Source organism: Xenopus laevis, chromosome 6L, assembly GCF_017654675.1.
Source record: "Xenopus laevis strain J_2021 chromosome 6L, Xenopus_laevis_v10.1, whole genome shotgun sequence".
NCBI classification, from domain to species: Eukaryota; Metazoa; Chordata; class Amphibia; order Anura; family Pipidae; genus Xenopus; species Xenopus laevis.
In genome coordinates, this window is record NC_054381.1 from 15,938,600 (window position 1) to 15,959,468 (window position 20,869).

At 41.8% G+C, this 20,869-nt stretch overlaps 1 protein-coding gene across 3 annotated transcripts in view; it reads right to left on the minus strand.

Annotated features, from left to right (window-relative positions):
• lmbr1.L (limb development membrane protein 1 L homeolog) overlaps positions 1-14,674 on the minus strand; it is a 111,626-nt gene extending 96,952 nt beyond the window's left edge. Inside the window, exon 1 of one of the 3 annotated variants that reach the window (XM_018267142.2) lies at positions 14,497-14,674. In XM_018267142.2, coding sequence (XP_018122631.1) covers positions 14,497-14,559 — 63 coding nt within the window. In that variant the 5' untranslated portion in view covers positions 14,560-14,674. Of the gene's footprint in view, positions 1-11,562; positions 11,738-12,803; positions 13,022-14,496 lie in introns of those variants that run through there. The other 2 variants (XM_018267139.2, XM_041565798.1) reach the window with 2 other exon arrangements.
• Positions 14,675-20,869: the final 6,195 nt, after the last annotated feature.

The following is a 20,869-nucleotide window of genomic DNA, read 5'->3' on the forward strand; positions in this document are numbered from 1 at the left end:
ACAGGAAACAGAAATACAAACAGATCAAGCTACAAGCTATTAAACAAGCGCAGTGAACCCTCTCAAGTTCAAAATTCGGTTCGGAATTCGGCCAAGATTTAAAGCAGGATTCAGATTCGGCCAAATCCAAGTGCCTGGTCAAACCGAAATCGAAAAATCCTGTGACTTTTCCTCATACAAACAAGGAAGTAGGTATGCACCAAATCCAGGATTCAGTTTGGGATTCTGCCTTTTTCAGCAGGATTCAGATTAGGCCGAATCCTTGTGCCTGGCCGAACCGAATCCAAATCCTAATTTGCATATGTATTAGGTAGGGAAATCACGTGACTTCGTCACAAAAGATTTTTTTCCACTTTTTCCTTTCCTGGCCCTAATTTGCATATGCAAATTAGGATTCAGTTCGGTATTCAGCCGAATCTTTCACCAAGGATTCGGGGATTCGGCTGAATCCCAAATAGTGGATCCGGTACATCCCTACAAGGAAGTCAAAAACGTTTAACCACTGCACACGTGGTTATTTTTTCCCTAATTTACATATCCAATTTGGGGTTTCAGGTTCAGTATTCGGCCGAATCCTAAAATAGTGGAGTCAATGCATCCCTATTGAAAGTTCACCATTTGATAAATATGATTCTAAAAATCCCCTAAGATTGAATAGAAAGTGGGTGATTTTTATTGTGATGCACTCTAATTTCATATTTTGATAAATCTGCCCCATAGTGTTAGATTTTATTAGCCTTTACAGCTGCAGCCTGGCATTGAACCATGCAGTTTTGTGGTATGGTATTCGGACTGGATTCAGCCTTTTCCAGCGGGACTTTGGCAAATCCGTGTGCCTTGCAAAACCAAACCCTTAACATCCCGTGACTAGGGTTGCCACCTGGCCGTTATTTTACCGGCCTGGCCGGTAAAAATGATGGTTGATCCCAATGTTATTAATAGGGAAAAAGGATAAATATATAGGAAGGTATTTTTTTCCAGAAAAGGTGGCAACCCTACCTGTGACATTTTATCACGGTTCTCTTTCACTCATCCTTTCCCTGATTTACATATGTAAATTAGGGTTCAGATTTGGTATTTGACCAAATCTTTCACAAAGGATTCAGGGGGTTCAGCCAAATCCGAAAATAGTGAATTTGGTACGTCCCTATTGATAACTGATATTTCCACAGTAGAGTTTTGATAAATATACACTACTAGTTCCTTTAGACAGTCTGATAATAGTATTTGCTTGACAACTCTATGCATTCTAAAGGTGGCCATACACGTACATATCTGTCCTTTAGACCGATTCGGCAGCTTATCTGCCCATGTGTGGGGGCTCGCGACGGATCCTCCCTATCGATATCAGGCCAAAAATCGGGCAGATATAGATCGGTCAAGTTTGATTTTTTTGTACAATCCAGTACCGCATCGGCTAGTTGATGCGGTCCTGCGACCCGTCAGAGCCCATTCGTACTATTGTAATCTGATTGTTCAGGGTCGAACGTTCGGATTCATCTGATATTGCCACGCTGTTAGTGGGCATATCGGGTTAAGATCCGCTCATTTGGCGTCCTTGCTAAACGAGCGGATCTTATAGTGTATGTCCACCTTAGTAAGTAGTAGAAATGGGTCGGAAAGGTAGAAGCCGCACCTCTGGGTTCCCCATTCATAAAGATGCTTGACCACTCTGCAGTGACAGCGATATGAATAAGCCCTGGACATCCTGGTTACCAAACCGACTGATCTAAAACAGACTTTAGTACTTTGGTACATCTGTATTAGATAAAGGACTTATGATTAGATAAAGGACATACGATGGCCATATGTGCCCAGATTAGGTTTGACAGTTTTCGACTGTATCGCCCAACGATTGATAATTGACAGGTAGAGTTGCCACCCAGCCAGTATATAACAGTATATAACTGGCCAGCTAGGGCTATATACTAGTGATGTGCGGGTCCGGTTTTTGTAGCCACTCCCTACCCTGACCGCCATCAACCAACCTGCCCGGTTCCTGCATTTAAATAAGTGCCGCAGTGACGTCATGAAAGGGGCTGGGTGGGGTAGGTGCCAATCTATTAATGGAGGAGCCAGAAACTGGCAGCGTTAGATCACGGGCAGGTAGGGTTGCCACCTTTTCCGGAAAAAAATAACGGCCTTCCTATATATTTATCTTTTTTCCCTATTAATAATATTGGGATCAACCATCATTTTTACCGGACAGGCCGGTGGCAACCCTACGACAGGGTGAGCCGGAGGGATCCGCTCGTGACCCGAAGATTTGATGTGGCAGCCGGCACAATCCCGCCGACCGGAATTCAGCCCGGCCCGCACATCACCACTATATACCCTATAAATCCTTCCCTTCTCTGACCCTCTCCACTGAAAGATAACCCCTTTAAGTACAGCTACGCCTATGCCCTTCCCATTTCCCCACCCATGCCCTGACCCGAAGGCCGGTATTATTCAACAAAAAATGGCATCCTAATTACTCAGTTAGAGGCATTTCAACAAATCTAAATGGATCCTAATAGTTATCAGTAACTATTTGGATCCATACAACTAACATTCATAAGCGTTGCTGCCTCTGTCTTTATTTGCTGCTATATGATGGCCTCCATAATCTTTGTAATATTAGCATTGTAGGCAAAAGCTTAAGGTTCAATTTGCAACACTAATGAGATGAGCGGATCATGAATCTATGAGGCCTGGCACGCATTCAGCTTATCAATTAAAAGTGAAATATCTACATATAAAAGGAACTAATATCAGTTTTAAAAGGCAATTAAACCATTTATAGATCAAACAGAATTATTTTCTCTTCTCTCTGCTCGGGAGCCGAGGAGATTCATTTGACATCAAGTTATTCGTGGATTGGTAAATCTACATAAAAATGCGTTTTTAGGCATCACACAGCAGCACTTCACTGTTGGCATCTGTCAGGGCTATACTTTATAATGGATCTGGGAGGAATGGTGCTTGTATTCCCAGACAAAGGATTTGCGATACGCAGCAGCAACCCCATCAATTTCCCCTCCGGTAACAGCTCGGCGATTCATTAGCCTAACAATTAATAAAATAAGTGCTCTGCGGGAAATAAAAAAGTGTCAAGTTCGGGTTATAAATTACAACTTTAAATCTAATTAATGTCAGGGCAAACGTATGGACCTCTAATTTTCCAAATTACAAACGGTAAAAAGTAAATGAAAAACAGCTCATTTCATATCTCCATAAATGCAGATAAGTTGCCAGCATAACTCCAGAAAGTAATGTGCAGAGCCCATTGCTTATAGAGGTGCATTAGTAGCTTCTATCATATGGGCTCATGCTTAAAGGGGAACTATCGCAAAAATGAAAATTTAATATAAGCTCCATCATACTGAAATACAAAACTTTCTAAATACAATCAATTAAATATTCTTTGCCGTTCCTCTGAAATAATCGCGTTTATCTTCACTATGCCTCTCTCAGCATTTGTTTCTCTTCATTCAGGAATTGGGTGTCTGATAGTCATTGACAGTTAGATCCAATATATCTTATAGGGGGGCTCCTTACCTAGCAGATGAGTTAGCGCTTCATTCAAATAACTGATTCCAGTACAAATAAAATAACTGCCTTTTGCACAAATCCTGCATGTAGAGAGACATGATGTCTGATGATTTTAATAGAGTGAGCTCTAATACATCTTCAAGGCAAAAGGAGCCCCCCTATAAGATATATTGGATCTATCTGTCAATGAATATTTGAAACCCAACAGCAAGAAGACAGAATCAAGAGAAACAGATGCTGAGAGAGGAATAGTAAAGATAAACTCGATTATTTCAGAAACGGTACAGAATTTTAAATTGATTGTATTTTCAGTATACTGAAGCTTTTATTAAATTGTTATTTTAACGATAGTTTCCCTTTAAAGGACCATTAACTTCATAATGTAATATGTATTTTTTTTTTACTTTTTTAAGTCGTAGTGTCAATTTTATCAGAAGACAATCTCCTTAAATATTTTTTTGAGGTGGGAAGAAAACAGGAGTACCCCGAGGAAATTCTTGCAGACATGAGAAGAACCTATACCCTCTTTGTAGATAGTGTCCAAGCTGGAATCAAAGTCAGGACCCAGCTTCAAGGTAACAACCACTGAGCCTCTTAGACATCCCATTGGGACCAGTCTTACGCACTGATGTCTGATCAGGGTTTATTAAGCTATTGATCAGGGAAAACTGGAAAATCCTTATCAATAGCCATCTAGCCGTAAATATGGTCTCCATGGACCACCCATGTTATCGTGGTTCCAGGATCCGAACAAAGGGATCAGCCCAAGACTTGGAAAACCAAATATATAGCTTCGAATGAATGGACAGCTATAGGGACCATATTGACCATACCTCTAGTGATCACACTGTCTATCTTGCTATAAATGATTAACCTATGAATGTAGCATACATCAGAAGTGATAGAACCTTGGTTTTACTAAGCAGGAACCACCATGTTCAAGGAATATCAACTTCAAAATTCCTATCCTATTTATATAATCTCTTTTAAAGGCAAACATTTGATTATGCTACTGTGGAAATTACATGCTACTGTGGAAAAATCTTTCACCCTTTCTGTAACTGCAACATAAATCTACATCTAGACCTCACTGTACATGGATTGTTACCAAATCACACCCCCGTATGGCATCTATGCAGGACATGCGAGAACCTAAAGCTAAGGCCACCTGTACCAGATTTCGGCCTGCTTTTCTCCACTCCTCGATATTCAATCGGCTTGCACCCAAGTACATTGCCTCGGCTCGGGTGGAGACTCTGCAAATTTCAGTGCCTATATCAGCCAGGTCTGACTGCACCCGAGCCGAGGCAATGTACTAAAGGTGGCAGAAGAGGAGCAACTGAGTAATCGATTCTTGGCCTGTGGACATCCCCTTTAGCATTGAACCATGAAGAGGTTGTGTTTACTTACACAGTTTTTGCCTGAAAGACACAATTTGACCAGGGGTGATACAACTTTCTATGAAAATTTCAATACAACGGGGGGTACCCACCCCAAAGCTTCAGAAGCTCATTTCATTACCCCAGGTTCTCACAGATGCCTTCAGTTCGCTTGGCTTCACTGTAGGCTTCCTATTGTTTAGACAGAATGAATCCAAGAATTCTGTGAATCGATGCCAAGTGTTTGAAAAGCCAACTGTCACACCTGCACAAAATGCTGCTTCATCAGATTTAGGAAGGGATTTATTAAACAATTAAATGCCAACATTTTCCTCCTAAATTTAATTTTTATGAGTGCATATCTTGCCTATATAGTCACACTAAACTTCTGTCATAGCCCCATTGTTTTATACAGTATTTTGCTGACCAGGTTGCATTGCAAAAAAAGTCAATTTAAAGTGAACACCCTCAAATATTTTAGGTTGTTTTACCTGTTCTAGGGTAATTTCCTAATGGTGCGTTTAAATAAGGAAGCCACAAGAGAGCAGTATTCCAACCAGAGGCTTTCTATCCTGACTCTTGTGGGCCTGTTTCAAGGACCAGTATTTGATTAGACTTACTAGCTACTCGTATTCCTTCTTGTGTACCTTTAATTCTAAAGAAACCCCTGTCATTGTTTCAACACAGATAAATCATACCAAAAAATAGGTCCCCACACTTTTTGAGATGAGTCTACTTCTGTCTGTTTCCAGTAATCCTAATTGCATGTATAGGAACCCCTGAATTTGGCATATCAAACTATATAAGCTGTGACCAGATAATAGACCATCAAAATATGTTGACTGATCTCCAACTAGTGTCAAGGTGATGCTGCTCCTAGTGGCCTCAAAGCAGTAGCTTATTTTTGAAATTCTGGCTTGGAGGCAAATTTTGGTTGCACGGGGAGGCCCAGTTATCAAAGGTCGAATTTCGAATTCATGCAAGTTTTTTTTAACTAATAAATTTGAATATACTCAAAATTAAATCGTGAGGTTATTTAAGAAAAAAATGTAATATCTAAAGCTCAAACGAATATTACCGACCCGAAAACTCGAATCAAATTCGACTAAACTCAATCAAGTTTTTTCTCTGAAAATAACTAGAATGTCAGTTATCTTCAAATTGCTCACTGGACCTCTCCCATTGACTTATACATGAACAGTCAAATTATTCCTAGGGTATAGGCTTGATAAATCTCGAAATTAAAATTCGAATCAAGTTTGGATAATTCACAATTCGAAGTTGAGAGTTTAGACCAAAATAAAATTTGAAAATATGAATTTACTATTCCAATTTGAATGTGGCTCATGGGCAAAAAAGGTTGGGGACCCCTGAAATAGACCATCCGCTGATTTAAAACTACATTGGCTAACACTTTGTCCAGTGGACAGTTGGATGTCCTCAAATTAGTCCTTGAATGAGTGGCCAGACTGAAAACCTCTCAAGCACAGTGACCTCTGTAAAATAATTTGTATGAACTGCTATGACCTTGAGGTAGGCCCAGCTACTGTCTACCTCGATTCACACCAGAGGTATCATCGTCCATTAATAACTAACTTCTGTTTATGAAGGTCACATCTGGTTGACTTTCCCTGTGGTTAATCTTATTTGAGAATTTTAGCCCAAAGCCCAAAAATGGATTCCATTAACTCTTCCCCCATTGGGACAGAGGAAGAACAATTGAGAAGTTTATATCTATCTCAAGTACATGACATTGAGTTCTACAGGTCAAACATCAACTAGGGAAATGGGTGTTCTAATGCAGCATCTGCTGGTAAATTGCAGTAAGTGGGGCAACACAGTTTGTTAGATACACGGACTGGGCCCAAACTTCTAAATCCCTGTGCAAATAAAAACGAATTAGGCCTGTCCATTAGCATGGCATTCTCAATCAAAAGCTAAATAGCTGAACATCAACCAGATGGTCGGTTTATGGGCACCTAATTATCTCCTCTTTTCTGTTCCCTGGCTGACAGCCATCCCCAAATACAAATATAGAAACCACAGCTATTTCTCAGCCCAACTCGTGGTTCTGAACTCTGGCAAATGGAACTCTTGGTCTAGCACTGAGAGAAGCAAGCACCTTGGGTCTCTGCCTTCAAGGTCAGAGGAGTTTCAGTTGCTTATGAAACAGTATCTTATACTTAATCGTAACCAAGATATCATTTTAATCCTTATTGGAAAAAACAGACCATATTGGGTTTATCTAATGTTTCAATTAGTTTCAAAAAGTATGGAGATCCAAATAACGGAAAGACCCCCTTATCTGGAAAACCCCAGCCTCAAGCATTCCATACCTACACATTGTGCCTAGTACAGAAGCTCTGGGAAAGGGAATAAACATTTAGATCCCTTGGAATTAGACATATTTGTATTTACGTATACACAACAACCTATATTTTTTTCGGCACAGACACGCTGTGGCCCACCCTACTTAACCACTATACTTGGTTCCTCGCTTAAAGCTGGCCATACATGAGCCAATATATGCTGCCCATTCAAAGTCCATTCCGACCTAAGACCTTATTTACTAAAATGCTACATTTCAGGGGTTATTTATCAAAGACCGTGTTTGTGATGTTTCTGAGTTTTTTTTATACCTCGAATAAACTCACAATTCGAATATTTTCTAATTTATGAAACAACTCGAATGTAAAAAACTCAAATCAGTGAATTCGGACTGCAAAACCTGAATACTCAAATCAATTGAGTTTTATCACAGAAGTGGATGGAGTGTAACCCATCAAAAAGAACTCAAACATCATAAAGGCTAAGATCTTCAAATGGTTAAAGGGACCTCTGCCATTGACTCCTACATGACCTCCACAGGTTTTAGCAAACTTTTGCCAAACATGAAAACTGCCACAACATCGGCAATTTACTGAAACACAAGTACAACAAATTTTGCCATATTACTGGTAACTTCTCATAGACAAGCGTTTGTTACTTTACACCCCTGTGAACCTCATAAATACACCAAGTTATCAAGTGTTTTTCTGTAATTTTCCCAGATCGAAGCTGATGAACTGCAATTAAAGGTATGAGATCTGTTTTCCGGAAAATTGTTATCCAGAAAACACAGAATTACGGGAAGGCAATCTCCCATAGACTGCATTATAATCAAATAATTAAAATTTTTTAAAATGATTTCCTTTTTTCTCTGTAATAATAAAACAGTACCTTTTACTTGATCCCAACTAATGGTGGCCATACACGGGTCGATAAAAGCTGCTGACAGACAGCTTATTGGCCCGTGTATGGGGCCCCAGAAAGTCGGCTAGATCTCGATCGGATGGGACGAAAAATCCCGTCGGATTGCGGCCGCATCTATTTGTTGATGCGGTCCCGCTGTCCCTACGGCCCACAATAGGATCAGCCCGATATTGCCCACCTCAAGGTGGGCATATCGGGGAGAGATCCGCTCGTTTGGCAACATCGCCAAACGACCGGATCTTCCGTGTATGGCCACCATAAGATATCATTAATCCTTATTGGAAGCAAAACCAGCCTATTGGGTTTATTTAATGTTTACGTGATTTTCTAGTAGACTTAAGGTATGAAGATCCATATTACATCCATATCTCTCCAGGCACCAGAGCATTCTGGGTAACAGGTCCCATACCTGTGTTAAGACATGATAGCCATTTATGCATCTTATTATATGCATTATATCCTTCATGCTAGTATCCCACATCCGAGTAGCTTCTTCAGTTCAACTGACTGGTGTGGGAAGTTCTCGGCATATAAACTCTTCAGATGTCACCTCTTTGAAGAGTTACAATGTGCCATTGTGATTGGATAAGTGGAAGAGTTTATATGCCGAGAACTTCCCACACCAGTCAGTTGAACTGAAGAAGCTGCTCGGATGAGTAGTGAAACGTCTTCATTGATTACTCAGCAAGTCCAGTTGTTTTTAGATTTACCTATACTAGATATTCGCCAGAATACTTTCCTCATTATACTCATATAAGGATAATTACACAACATATTTATGACAGCACAATTATACTCATTATTCTCATGATGGCCTAATTACCATTTAAATGTATACACGTGAGGGGCCATTTATAAACACTGATCAAATTTGAACCTGGTCAGTAACCCATGGCAGCCAATCAGATGTTTGTTTTCACTGTTCAACCTGCAGCTGGCTGAAAAAAAAGATCATCTCTGATTGGTAGCTATGGGTTACTGCCCACTTGCACATTTGCCGGTATTTCTAAATGAGCCCCCTGACGATGTTTTTGTAAATGTTACTTTATACAACAGAACAGGCCTACTACAATACTAACACCAACTGGGCTTTCCCTTTGTACTTGGCCTTCTAAAATCTCACAATGTCAATGCATTTTGCATATTTTAAGGATCAGAAGGCAGCAACCATTGATACACTTTATATTTATAAACAGAGCACAATTGTTCTTGAGGACAAAATCCTTGACTTCCCGGCCGTGGGCAGAGCAATGTAGCTCCTGAAAGGCAGCAGATAAGCAGTGTAGCTGACTTGTGGCTGATAAGAGTATAAGGCCTAAAAGAGGGGCGGGGTACCTACAATGACAACACATTACTTGTCAGTTAATACTTTTCAATATACATTCGTTCAAATTTTTCAGTGGTTTCATCATTATTTGGAGTTTTAATTGAAAGTAGTTTCTGTCTGTCACTTGCTGTTCCCTGCACTGGAAGTTCTGACTCTTAAAACAATGTAGCAGACGCCAGCGTGATAACAGACCTGCGGAGGCGCATGCAAAGGAATAAAAAGAAATGTCAGGAGGGTATCTATATCATTTTATGGCACCTTTCTGTACAGGTATGGGACCTGGTGTTTTCCGGATAAGGGATCTTTTCGTAATTTCGATCTTCATACCTTGTCATAATTCACAGCTTTCAGGATAATGGGTTTCCGGATTACGGATCCCATACCCATAAGGTATTATAAAGCCAAGGGACAGACAGCTTTAAATATCAATAATTAAAACTAACAAATACAAATTTGTTTAAATCATTGGAAATTAATGCATGTTAGAATGTTACTTCAAATTGCATTTTCTTTTGCCATGCAAATGGTATTATTAGGTTTGCATCCCCCAATATGAGAATAGGAGCCTTTCTTTAGCACTGGCAAAAGGGACTATGAGAGTCAGACAGAAACATTTTACGAAGGACTTTCCTGGGAAACAAATTTGCTTGTCATGTTGTAAAGTGTGTCCTTTGAACAACTGTAGTGACTGGTCTCTATGGTAGATGTATATATATGATTCATGTATTCTACAGTTTTAATCAGCTATTTATTATGCAAGGTTAGCCCTTGGGCCCTAACAAGATCCTGTATGGCAACTTTCACAGCAACAGATAAGGTACGCTTTAAGCAAGTTTACAACACACAGTAAACACAGTTTTCAAAAGACTTGAACTATATATATATATATATATATATATATATATATATATATATATATATATATAGTCAATTTATTCAACCGGCACTCACCATCAATCAATCACGTCCCTGGTGCTTCTTCAAAAAATGGCATATAGATATGTAGTTAAGAGCACTCACGGGTATTGTGAAAAAAGCTTTTATTGGAGTGTTACAATCTACCCCACATCAACGCGTTTCGGTTCTCTCTGAACCGTCATCAGGATATATATATATATATATATATATATATAGAAGCTGCGTGTGGAGCGCACAACCAAAAGTGTAGTGAGGTCTGGGTGCCAGAGCAAAAATTAATTGTACAATAGCGCTGGTGTCGGCACTCCCAAATCATCAAAAATCAAAGAGGCAAAAGTGCTGGTTAAAGCAGGTTTATTTTATCCAACGTTTCTGTTCCCTGAGGAAGGTTCTAATATAGAACCGAAACGTTGGATAAAATAAACCTGCTTTAACCAGCACTTTTGCCTCTTTGATTTTTGATGATTTGGGAGTGCCGACACCAGCGCTATTATATATAATAACTATAGTCAGGTGATCCCACTGGTGTCTAATAAAAGGGCAGCCAAGTTTGGGAGTTTTACTTTGAAAGCAGCTAGTAAGTTGCAGGTAAAACGTGTTCGTCCCTTTTATAAAATGTATAATGAAACCATAGAATTCTTAATGAATCAAATGAAAATTGAGCGTAGGACTGGCCAGATATGGGATGACTTTGACGTAGTTGGCCAGCTTAAATATATTGCAATATATGGACAAACAATCCCTGTTTTGTTTAAAGGGTAAGGCATTTTTCAGTAGCAGTATGCACAAAATGTCTCTGTCTTAAATATATTGATAATGGGTTGAGTGCAGAGGAATCTTGTATTTGTCTATATATATATATATATATATATATATATATATATATATATATATATATTAATATTTGTTAAAGGCAAACTGACTGCATCCAGGGTCATTTAGAGACACATTTAGAGACATGTAGGCACACACACTGAGGGAAACACATGACCCCAATATAACTCAAGGCAACTGAATAATTTGGGAAAACAACAAGACTAAGCCTGTCCCACTCCCCAGTGGCAGTTCATTTGCCCTTGCCATAAAGTGACAGTTGTGTGTCTAATGTAAGACACTGAGTACACTTGCAGCACATAAGAGTCTGGTACCTACTATGCACTCTCTAACTTGCTCCCTCATGGACACATTCTTCATATTGGTGGAGCCCAAACTGAAGTGCAGCTACTGGCCCAGAAGAACATGCCCTGCACTCCCCCACCGACCCAGCACTCACGGCTCAAACAATAACAAAGAGCTGCACTCAGGATGCACAACCACTTCCTCCTCCCACCCTGCAGACCCGCCCCTGCCTGCCAGGGACATGCAGGCACACTCATTTAGGGACATGCAAAAGCTCACATACATGTCCACACCTTTACGGACATGTAGGCGCACACATATTTAGAGACATGCAAGTACATACAGTTAGGGACATGCAGGCACACTCATTTAGGGACATGCAAAAGCTCACATACAGGGACATGCAGGCACACTCTTTTAGGGACATACTGTACATGTGCACACCTGTAGGGACATGTAGGCACACACATATTTAGGTATAGGCAAGTACATACATTTAGGGACATGCAAGCGCTCACATACACAGGCACACTCTTTTAGGGACATGAAAAAGCTCACATACAGGGACATGCAGGCACACTCTTTTAGGGACATACATGTGCACAACTTTAGGGACATGCAAGCGCTCACATACAGGGACATGCAGGCACACACATTTAGGGACCTGTATGCACAAACATTTAGGGCAGAACTCCACGATCTGATGCGGTGCGCTGGGTCGCACTGTGAGTATACGCAGATGACCAGTCGGAGGGGCAGAATATAATGTAAGTTAAGGAAACATTGCAGCTACAAACTACATGCATCCAACTGTCGGATGCATGTAGTTTGTATCTGCGATGTTTCCTTAACATACATTATATTCTGCCCCTCCGACTGATCCCCTACATTTCCTCGTATCGCGACCCAGCGCACTGAATCGGATTGTGGAGTTCTGCCCTTAGGGACATGCAGACTCACACATATATAGGTATATGCAAGTACATGCATTTAGGGACATGCAAGCGCTCATATACAGGGACATGTAGGCTCACACACATTTAGGGACATGTAGGCTCACACATATTCAGAGACATGTAGGCTCACACACATTTAGGGACATACGTGACAGCCAATATAACTCAAGGCAAATGAATAATTTGGGAAAACAACAAAGAGACTAAGCCTGTCCCACTCCCCAGTGGCAGCTCCTTTGCCCATGCCATAAAGTGACAGTTGTGTGTCTAATGCAGGACACTGAGTACACTTGCAGCAAATGACAGTTTGGTACTTACTATGCACTCTCTAACTTGGCTGTAAAAGTTCTGCTCCCTGATGGACACCTCATCTTCTTCCATTCTTCATATTGGTGGAGCACAAACTGAAGTGCAGCTACTGGCCCAGAAGAACATGCCCTGCACTCCCCCACCGACCCAGCACTCACGGCTCAAACAATAACAAAGAGCTGCACTCAGGATGCACAGCCACTTCCTCCTCCCACCCTGCAGACCCGCCCCTTCACACCCTGCCTGCCACAGTCTACCGGCATGTCACAGCACATCCCATTCGCCAGCCATTGAAGTGACCCAAAGCTGGCAGCTGTATCGAGAGTTCTGATTGGCTATAATTCTCACTGTTGCCTGTCCCTTCCTGCTGTCAGTCAGTGTGAGGAGAGAGATGCCGGCGGTGTGTCTGTAAGACTCTCACTTTTCCTCCTGCTTTCTGTCAGCCGAGGGATAAATATAACCCCACTGTAGCACTCACATTGCGAATGGACTCTTTACTTGAATAAAGGGGAAGTTGACCTTTAGTATTTTTTGTATTTTAGTTTACTGTGTACAGGGTACTCTGTCTGTGTGCAAGTCCACAAACTTTTAGGGACGTGCATGTGCACACCTTTAGGGACATGTAGGCACACACATATTTGTATATGCAAGTACATACATTTAGGGACATGCAAGGGCTCACATACAGGGACCAGCAGGCACACTCATTTAGGGACAAGTCCACAAACTTTTAGGGACGTGCATGTACACACATTAAGGGTCATACATGTGCACACCTTTAGGGACATGCAGGCACACTCATTTAGGGACATGCAAAAGCTCACATACAGGGACATGCAGGCACACTCTTTTAGGGACATACATGTGCACACCTTTAGGGACATGTAGGCGCACACATATTTAGGTATAGGCAAGTACATACATTTAGGGACATGCAAGCGCTCACATACACAGGCACACTCATTTAGGGACATGAAAAAGCTCACATACAGGGACATGCAGGCACACTCTTTTAGGGACATACATGTGCACAACTTTAGGGACATGCAAGCGCTCACATACAGGGACATGCAGGCACACACATTTAGGGACCTGTATGCACAAACATTTAGGGCAGAACTCCACGATCTGATGCGGTGCGCTGGGTCGCACTGTGAGTATACGCAGATGACCAGTCGGAGGGGCAGAATATAATGTATGTTAAGGAAACATTGCAGCTACAAACTACATGCATCCAACTGTCGGATGCATGTAGTTTGTATCTGCGATGTTTCCTTAACATACATTATATTCTGCCCCTCCGACTGATCCCCTACATTTCCTCGTATCGCGACCCAGCGCACTGAATCGGATTGTGGAGTTCTGCCCTTAGGGACATGCAGACTCACACATATATAGGGATATGCAAGTACGTGCATTTAGGGACATGCAAGCGCTCATATACAGGGACCTGCAGGCTCACACACATTTAGGGACATGTAGGCTCACACATATTCAGAGACATGTAGGCTCACACACATTTAGAGACATACGTGACAGCCAATATAACTCAAGGCAAATGAATAATTTGGGAAAACAACAAAGAGTCTAAGCCTGTCCCACTCCCCAGTGGCAGCTCCTTTGCCCATGCCATAAAGTGACAGTTGTGAGTCTAATGCAGGACACTGAGTACACTTGCAGCACATGACAGTCTGGTACTTACTATGCACTCTCTAACTTGGCTGTAAAAGTTCTGCTCCCTGATGGACACCTCATCTTCTTCCATTCTTCATATTGGTGGAGCCCAAACTAAAGTGCAGCTACTGGCCCAGAAGAACATGCCCTGCACTCCCCCACCGACCCAGCACTCACAGCTCAAACAATAACAAAGAGGATGCACTCAGGATGCACAGCCACTTCCTCCTCCCACCCTGCGGACCCGCCCCTTCACACCCTGCCTGCCACAGTCTACCGGCATGTCACAGCACATCCCATTCGCCAGTCCGCTTGCAGCTGTACCGAGAGTTCTGATTGGCTGGAATTCTCATTGTTGCCTGTGCCTGGCCCTTCCTGCTGTCAGTCAGTGTGAGGAGACAGACGAAGGCGATGTGTCTGTAAGACAATCGCTTTTCCTCACGTTTTCTGTCCCAGCTCAGGGATAAATGTAACCACACATTAACATTCACATAAGGAATGGACGCTTGACTTGAATAAAGGCCTTTAGACTGTAGTTTTTAGTTTGTGTAAAGCTCTGGACAACTGGTATATCTAGGGTACTTGGGACGAACATTTACCCTGCAATTCCTGGGGCCCCTTAAGCTCTAACTGTGACAGGCCTTGACTGTGTGATATAGACCTGGTACAGGAAACCTTCAGCTTCATGTTTCTGTACTATAACTGTTTCACTAGCACCAACAGCCCAAAAAGGGCCACAGGCAGGGCCATATTTATAAGCACTTTTGGGCCTGCTGCTCTGTGCCCAGATGAGCAGTGTATGTTACATATTAAAAAAAACTAAAGAAATCCCCCCACCTGCCACTAAGGGGGTTATTTATCAAAGGTCAAGTTTGTCGGGTTTTTATCTAACTCAAATAAACTCACAACTTGAATGTTTGCTTATTTGTGGAAAAATTTTAATGAAAAAAACTCGATTGAATGCAAGCGGGGAAGAAACTCGAATATTATCAAGTTTTCTAGTGCAAACCCATGTAAAAAAACAAAATCATGAAGGCACAAAACATCTTCAAATGGTAAAGGGACCACTAACTTCTACATGAACTCGACAGGTTTCATCGGGTTCTTTTAGCAACTTCAGGGCATGCAAAAAATTCACGTTTTTTTAGTGGAACTACCCTCAAAAAATTTAACTTTTTTACTTTGGGAAAAGTAGATTAGTTCGATTTTTTTATTACTAGCAAAGGTCTGGTCAGGGCCATTTTAATAAATGAGCAAAAGGGGCATTTGCCAATGGTCCACCAAGTTCAGGGTGCCCAACATAAGACTTTCCATCTGCTAAAACTTTTAAAAGAAGCATCCCCCTCAAATGGCATAACCCTTCTTTTAATCCACAAGGAGAACACACAATTTTTAGGTTTTTAACTGAGTTTCCCTTTTTTATCTCATGACTGATAGTCCAGGGGTGGTACAACAGGAACCTACTGCTTGAGGATAGTACTATGAGGAATTTAATGAGGACATTCAGTAAATGTATTTGGATGTAAAGAATGCAGTCACACGTGTAAGGAGTGATATCATTGCACTATTCTATACCCCATTGCCAGGTCTGGACTGGGAGTCAAAATAGGCCCTGACGTTCCAATTATAGAGAGGCCCAAGCAGCTTCCATAGCCCACTAAATAGTGACTTTCTATGGCATCTTATGGCAGCCCCTCTGGCATTTTCCAGAACCCACAGATTGCCAGTCCGGGCCTGCTCATTGCTAAAGGTGTGAGAAAGCAAGGCCATATATATTGATAGGCACCCGAGCGCCTGTGCCAAGGCTGCAAATTTTGGGGGGCAGCCATAATAATAGATAACTTAATTTGAGAAAAATGTTAAATAAACAGCCCCAGGCACTACAGGAGGAGCTGGGGGTGTGAGGGGTATAAGGCCTGCTGCACTGTGTGCTAGATGTGACGCATACTGGATGGGACGTATACTGGATGTGATGTCACGCGCAGCCGTGTGATGTCATTTCCATATGTGGAAGGTGCTGTTGGGTCCAGTACCTAGGGTCGAACCGGACCTATATATATCTTTGTGAGAAAGCAGTATTATGTCTAGATTATAAATAAATATTTTGTAAAATCATGGAAAGCATGCCATGGATCCTCTGAGCTACAAACTTCTTCAGATACATTATAAAATATGATATATACAAAGTCCTGGGTGTATGGCATTAAGAAGAAGAAGAAAACAAATATAAATCTCAACTGTAAGAGCTGCTGCATAATCCTAAAAAATGCCATTTTAGGGACACACCTACATGCTAACTTATATCTGTGACTTTAAATCCTGTCAGGTGATCAGTGAGTGTCACACAGAAAATCACTAAATGAAGACTTAGGTGGTTATTTGCTTAAAAAATTTTAAAACTCAAATTTTTCAAGACTTAGTAAAGCCCGATGCAGCAAAAAGTCCGACCATTATGGGCTTTTCGGGCAAAAATACGAGTTTTTACCAGAACTGATTAAATTGTGATTTTTTTAAAAATAATAAATAAAGTAAAATCAGGCCTCGGAATTTGGTTGTGGTTTTTTATTTATTTTTTTAAAAAAATTAGATAAATTCTGATTTTAGTAAATAACCCTCCCCATTTTTATTGATATGTATATGCCAGTTTGACAATTTTTTTAAATAGGTTCCATCTTAGGATATCAATTATTGGTTAGGTTTTCATTCAGAATGCTTAGTCCTCCTTTCAACTTTGTGGGGCGAAAATGATGAATAATTGCCAATCCGTTGTCGCAGCAGTAGTGGTGGTCATGTGATAGTTTATAAACCCCCTAACCCCAGGCCAGGCTACTAGCCCCGGGCCCCTCTCCCGCCCCCCTGCCGCTCAGGCGCTCCGGTGCCATGCATGCGCGCAATTTTGATTTTAAGCGAGCCCCGACAAAGAGGGGTCACGTCACTGAGAAGCGGATCTGGCCCAGTCCGACACTGAACCAGGCCTAGATTTGTGGGAAGGCTACAAAGGCCTAAGCCTAGGGAGGTAGAATTTTAGGGGTAGCATGTCACTCTGCTGCATCTGCATTGGTTCAAAACACTGGGGATGTGCAGGAGATTTTTTTTAAATCTCCCATGATGTGCCAATCCTCAGTGTTCAGGACTTGATTAGGGAAATTTTTCATGTGTGCACATGAAGGGGAGCGTGTGAGAAGAGCAGTGTCAGAGGCCTAGGGCCTGCTACTAAGAAAAAAGTGAAAAGGGGTCTAGTGTGCTTTAATTGGGGATGTTATGTGAAAAGGCCACAAATGGAACCCCCTAGGACACCATAGGAATTGCAACGGCTGCAAGGATCCATCAGAAGTAGCTAGTAGTACAGCCCAGTGTAAAAGTGAGGTTCAAGCCTCCTGCATGTCTGCACGTTATATGCAATGCAGTCATTTGCGAATACCTGCATAAAAAAGAGGATGCAACTGCTTGCTGGGGTGCATGCATCACATACCTCCCAACATTTTGGAAATAAAAAGAGGGACAAAAAAGTGAATTATCTGACCACGCCCATTTTGTGGCCACACCCCCTAACTACCATTTTCATTTTACAAAATTTGGTAGGTTATGAAAGTTTGAACATATTTCTGTGTTGTTTTTTTTTAGTTATTACAGTTTTGCTAATAAAGGTGAATTGCCCTTAGGGGTCAGGCCAATCAAGCAGATTCGGGGAGATTAGTCGCCCCAGTGACAAATCACCTCTTCTTCGGGGCGACAATCTCCCGAACTGCATTCCGCCAGGTAAAATGAAAATCGCATGCGGCAATGCACATTTCATTTTCCGAAGTCGCCCGGAGTTTCCTCGTGAGGCTGTTAAGCTGTGAGTCTAACTTCTCCCAAGGGACCTGTTATCTTATATTGTTGAAATTAATTATTTGCTTATCTTGAAATTGTTACAAAAGTATCATATCTGAAGCTGTGGCTGTTCTGGGCTCTCTGCCAAAAAATTTAGAAACTTTATTTCTTTTTCTGGCTGTTCAGTGCAGAGAAAAAAGGGACTTTTCAGTACAAACGAGGGACTGCGGGTTGAGCTGTCAAAAGAGGGACTGTCCCTCTAAAAAGGGGACAGTTGGGAGGTATGGCATCCCTACACTTTCAATGAAGTAGTCCTGGTTACAGCCAGTATAAGAATATTAGGGACAGAACTCAGAGCCAATCATTAAAGGGATGGTTCACCTTTAAATGAACTTTTAGTATGTCATAGAATAACCAATTCTAAACAACTTTCATTATTTATTTTTTATAGTTTTATAGTTATTTGCCTTTTTCTTCTGACACTTTGCAGCTCTCGGGCATCGCTGACCCCTTCTAAAAAACAAATGTTCTGTAAGGCTACAAACTACAACTGTATTGTTATTGCTACTTTTTATTACTCTCCTTTCCATTCAGGCCCCTCCTATTCATATTCCAGTCTCTTATTCACATCAGTGCATGGTTGCTAGGGGAATTTGGACCCTAGCAAACAGATGCTATAAATGGACTCAGAATATAACTCACTACATCACACTTAAAGTTACCTCAAAGGTGAACCACCCCTTTAACAGAACACAGATGAAGGTTGGAAATTATTTTATTACACATTAGAATTCAGGAATCATGTGACCTGGCAAAGTGTTCCCATTGACCGGTATTCCTTCCCATGCCTCAGCAGCACACAAACCCCTGTCCCTGAAATTCCCCACTTGCCCGTATTTTGAAGGACTTTCTAACAGAAAAGTTAAGAACAGACAAAACAGGCATAAATCAAATTCATTCTTAAACCTCGTAGGGCAAGATTTATTCCTAAATCATGGATGTTCCTTGCTAATTAAATTTAAATGTATTTTATTCCTCTCAAGAGCGTTAATAGAAATAGCAGCCCTTTTTGAAGCTTAATATCCTTGATCCCTGTCAATAATTATAGCGGGTGACTAATAAAGGCTGATGGGCAGCGCATTTTAATCTATACATTCTTATTCTGTCTCATTAATTGTAATGAATGGATTGGCTCTCTACGCGGAATCGGCTTAAAGACTCGGCGTTAATCAAGGTTGCTGAAAATAAGTTGCCAATGTATTTTTCTTGCCTTTGCCTGTCACTCTTCCATGGTATATCTGGCACGTCCCAGTTTCACCCTTTATTTATGGGATCTTTTTCAATTTCGTCCCTTCGCTTATTTATAGCACTGTTGTATATTTTCTTGAAATCTCTTTCCTTTGGGTTGAATTCAACAGTAAAAATTCAACCCTTTTGCACATTCCATTATTTGCTTTGTGTCTGCGAAAGCCGCCTATTCACAAAAATACATTTCAAGGACCTTTTATTAATTATCCCTTTCATTAATGGATTTTTTTCAACAATATGAAGGAAGAAGATACAAAAACTTGTCCTGAACTTTAGGGTAGCTAGGAAATGAAAATGTTACCAATCACCTTGAATGCAATAGGAATAGATCTCTGCTTGGTTATCTTACATGTTGAGGAACATTTTCAGGGTGGTAACCTCAGTATGTTGCACCTTGTGCATTTATAATTACCGCAACAGTCTTATGCTTTAATAGTGATGTTTACATTTTGGAATTTGTAAAGCCATATACAGTCCTACAAAAGCTGCTGACTTGAACCTTCATACTGAGTTGACAGCTTATCAGTTTCTGTATAGGCAGGCAGGGTTGGAACCAGTAACGGAACTACCAGGGACAGGGCCCGGGTACAGGCTATGCAGCCGTGCCCCCATCCCCCCCGAAAGTCGAGATCACGGCAGATTCGCAAGAGTGTGAACCGCCGGCAGGCAGGCAGGTGCAGAACTTGGTGCAGTCACACCCCCTGCACTCCAGGTAGTTCCACCACTGGTCAGAACCAGGGGCAGACAGAAGAGGCACATGACTAGGGTGTAATGGTGGAGAGGTGCAATGGTGGGTGTCGAGGAGTGAGAAAGGAGTGGTCAAGAAGTGTCAAAGTGGGGGAGAGCGTAGAGCAGGATCGGACTGTGCAGGCAGGACGCCAGAAAAAAAACCTTGTGGGCTTAGGGTTGCCACCTTTTCTGGAAAAAAATACCGGCCTTCCTATATATTTATATTTTTTCCCTATTAATAATATTAGGGTCAACCATAATTTTTACCGGGCAGGCCGGTAAAATACCGGCCAGGTGGCAGCCCTAGGTGGGCTCCAAGCCCTTGTGGCCCTGCCGGCCCAGACCTGCTCCCCAAGGCTGGCAGAGCCGCTTCTTACCTAAGCGCCATCCAGGCCACCCCCACCTGATTGCAGCCGTCAACGCATCAGCGCATGAAGAAGGTATGCACGATGGAGGGGACAGAGGGGGATTTGCGGCTGGGGTGGGAGGCCTGTGGGGGTGGCTGAGGGGGGGCCCGGGGTGCAGGCCCCTGATCTGGCAGCCCTGGTGGG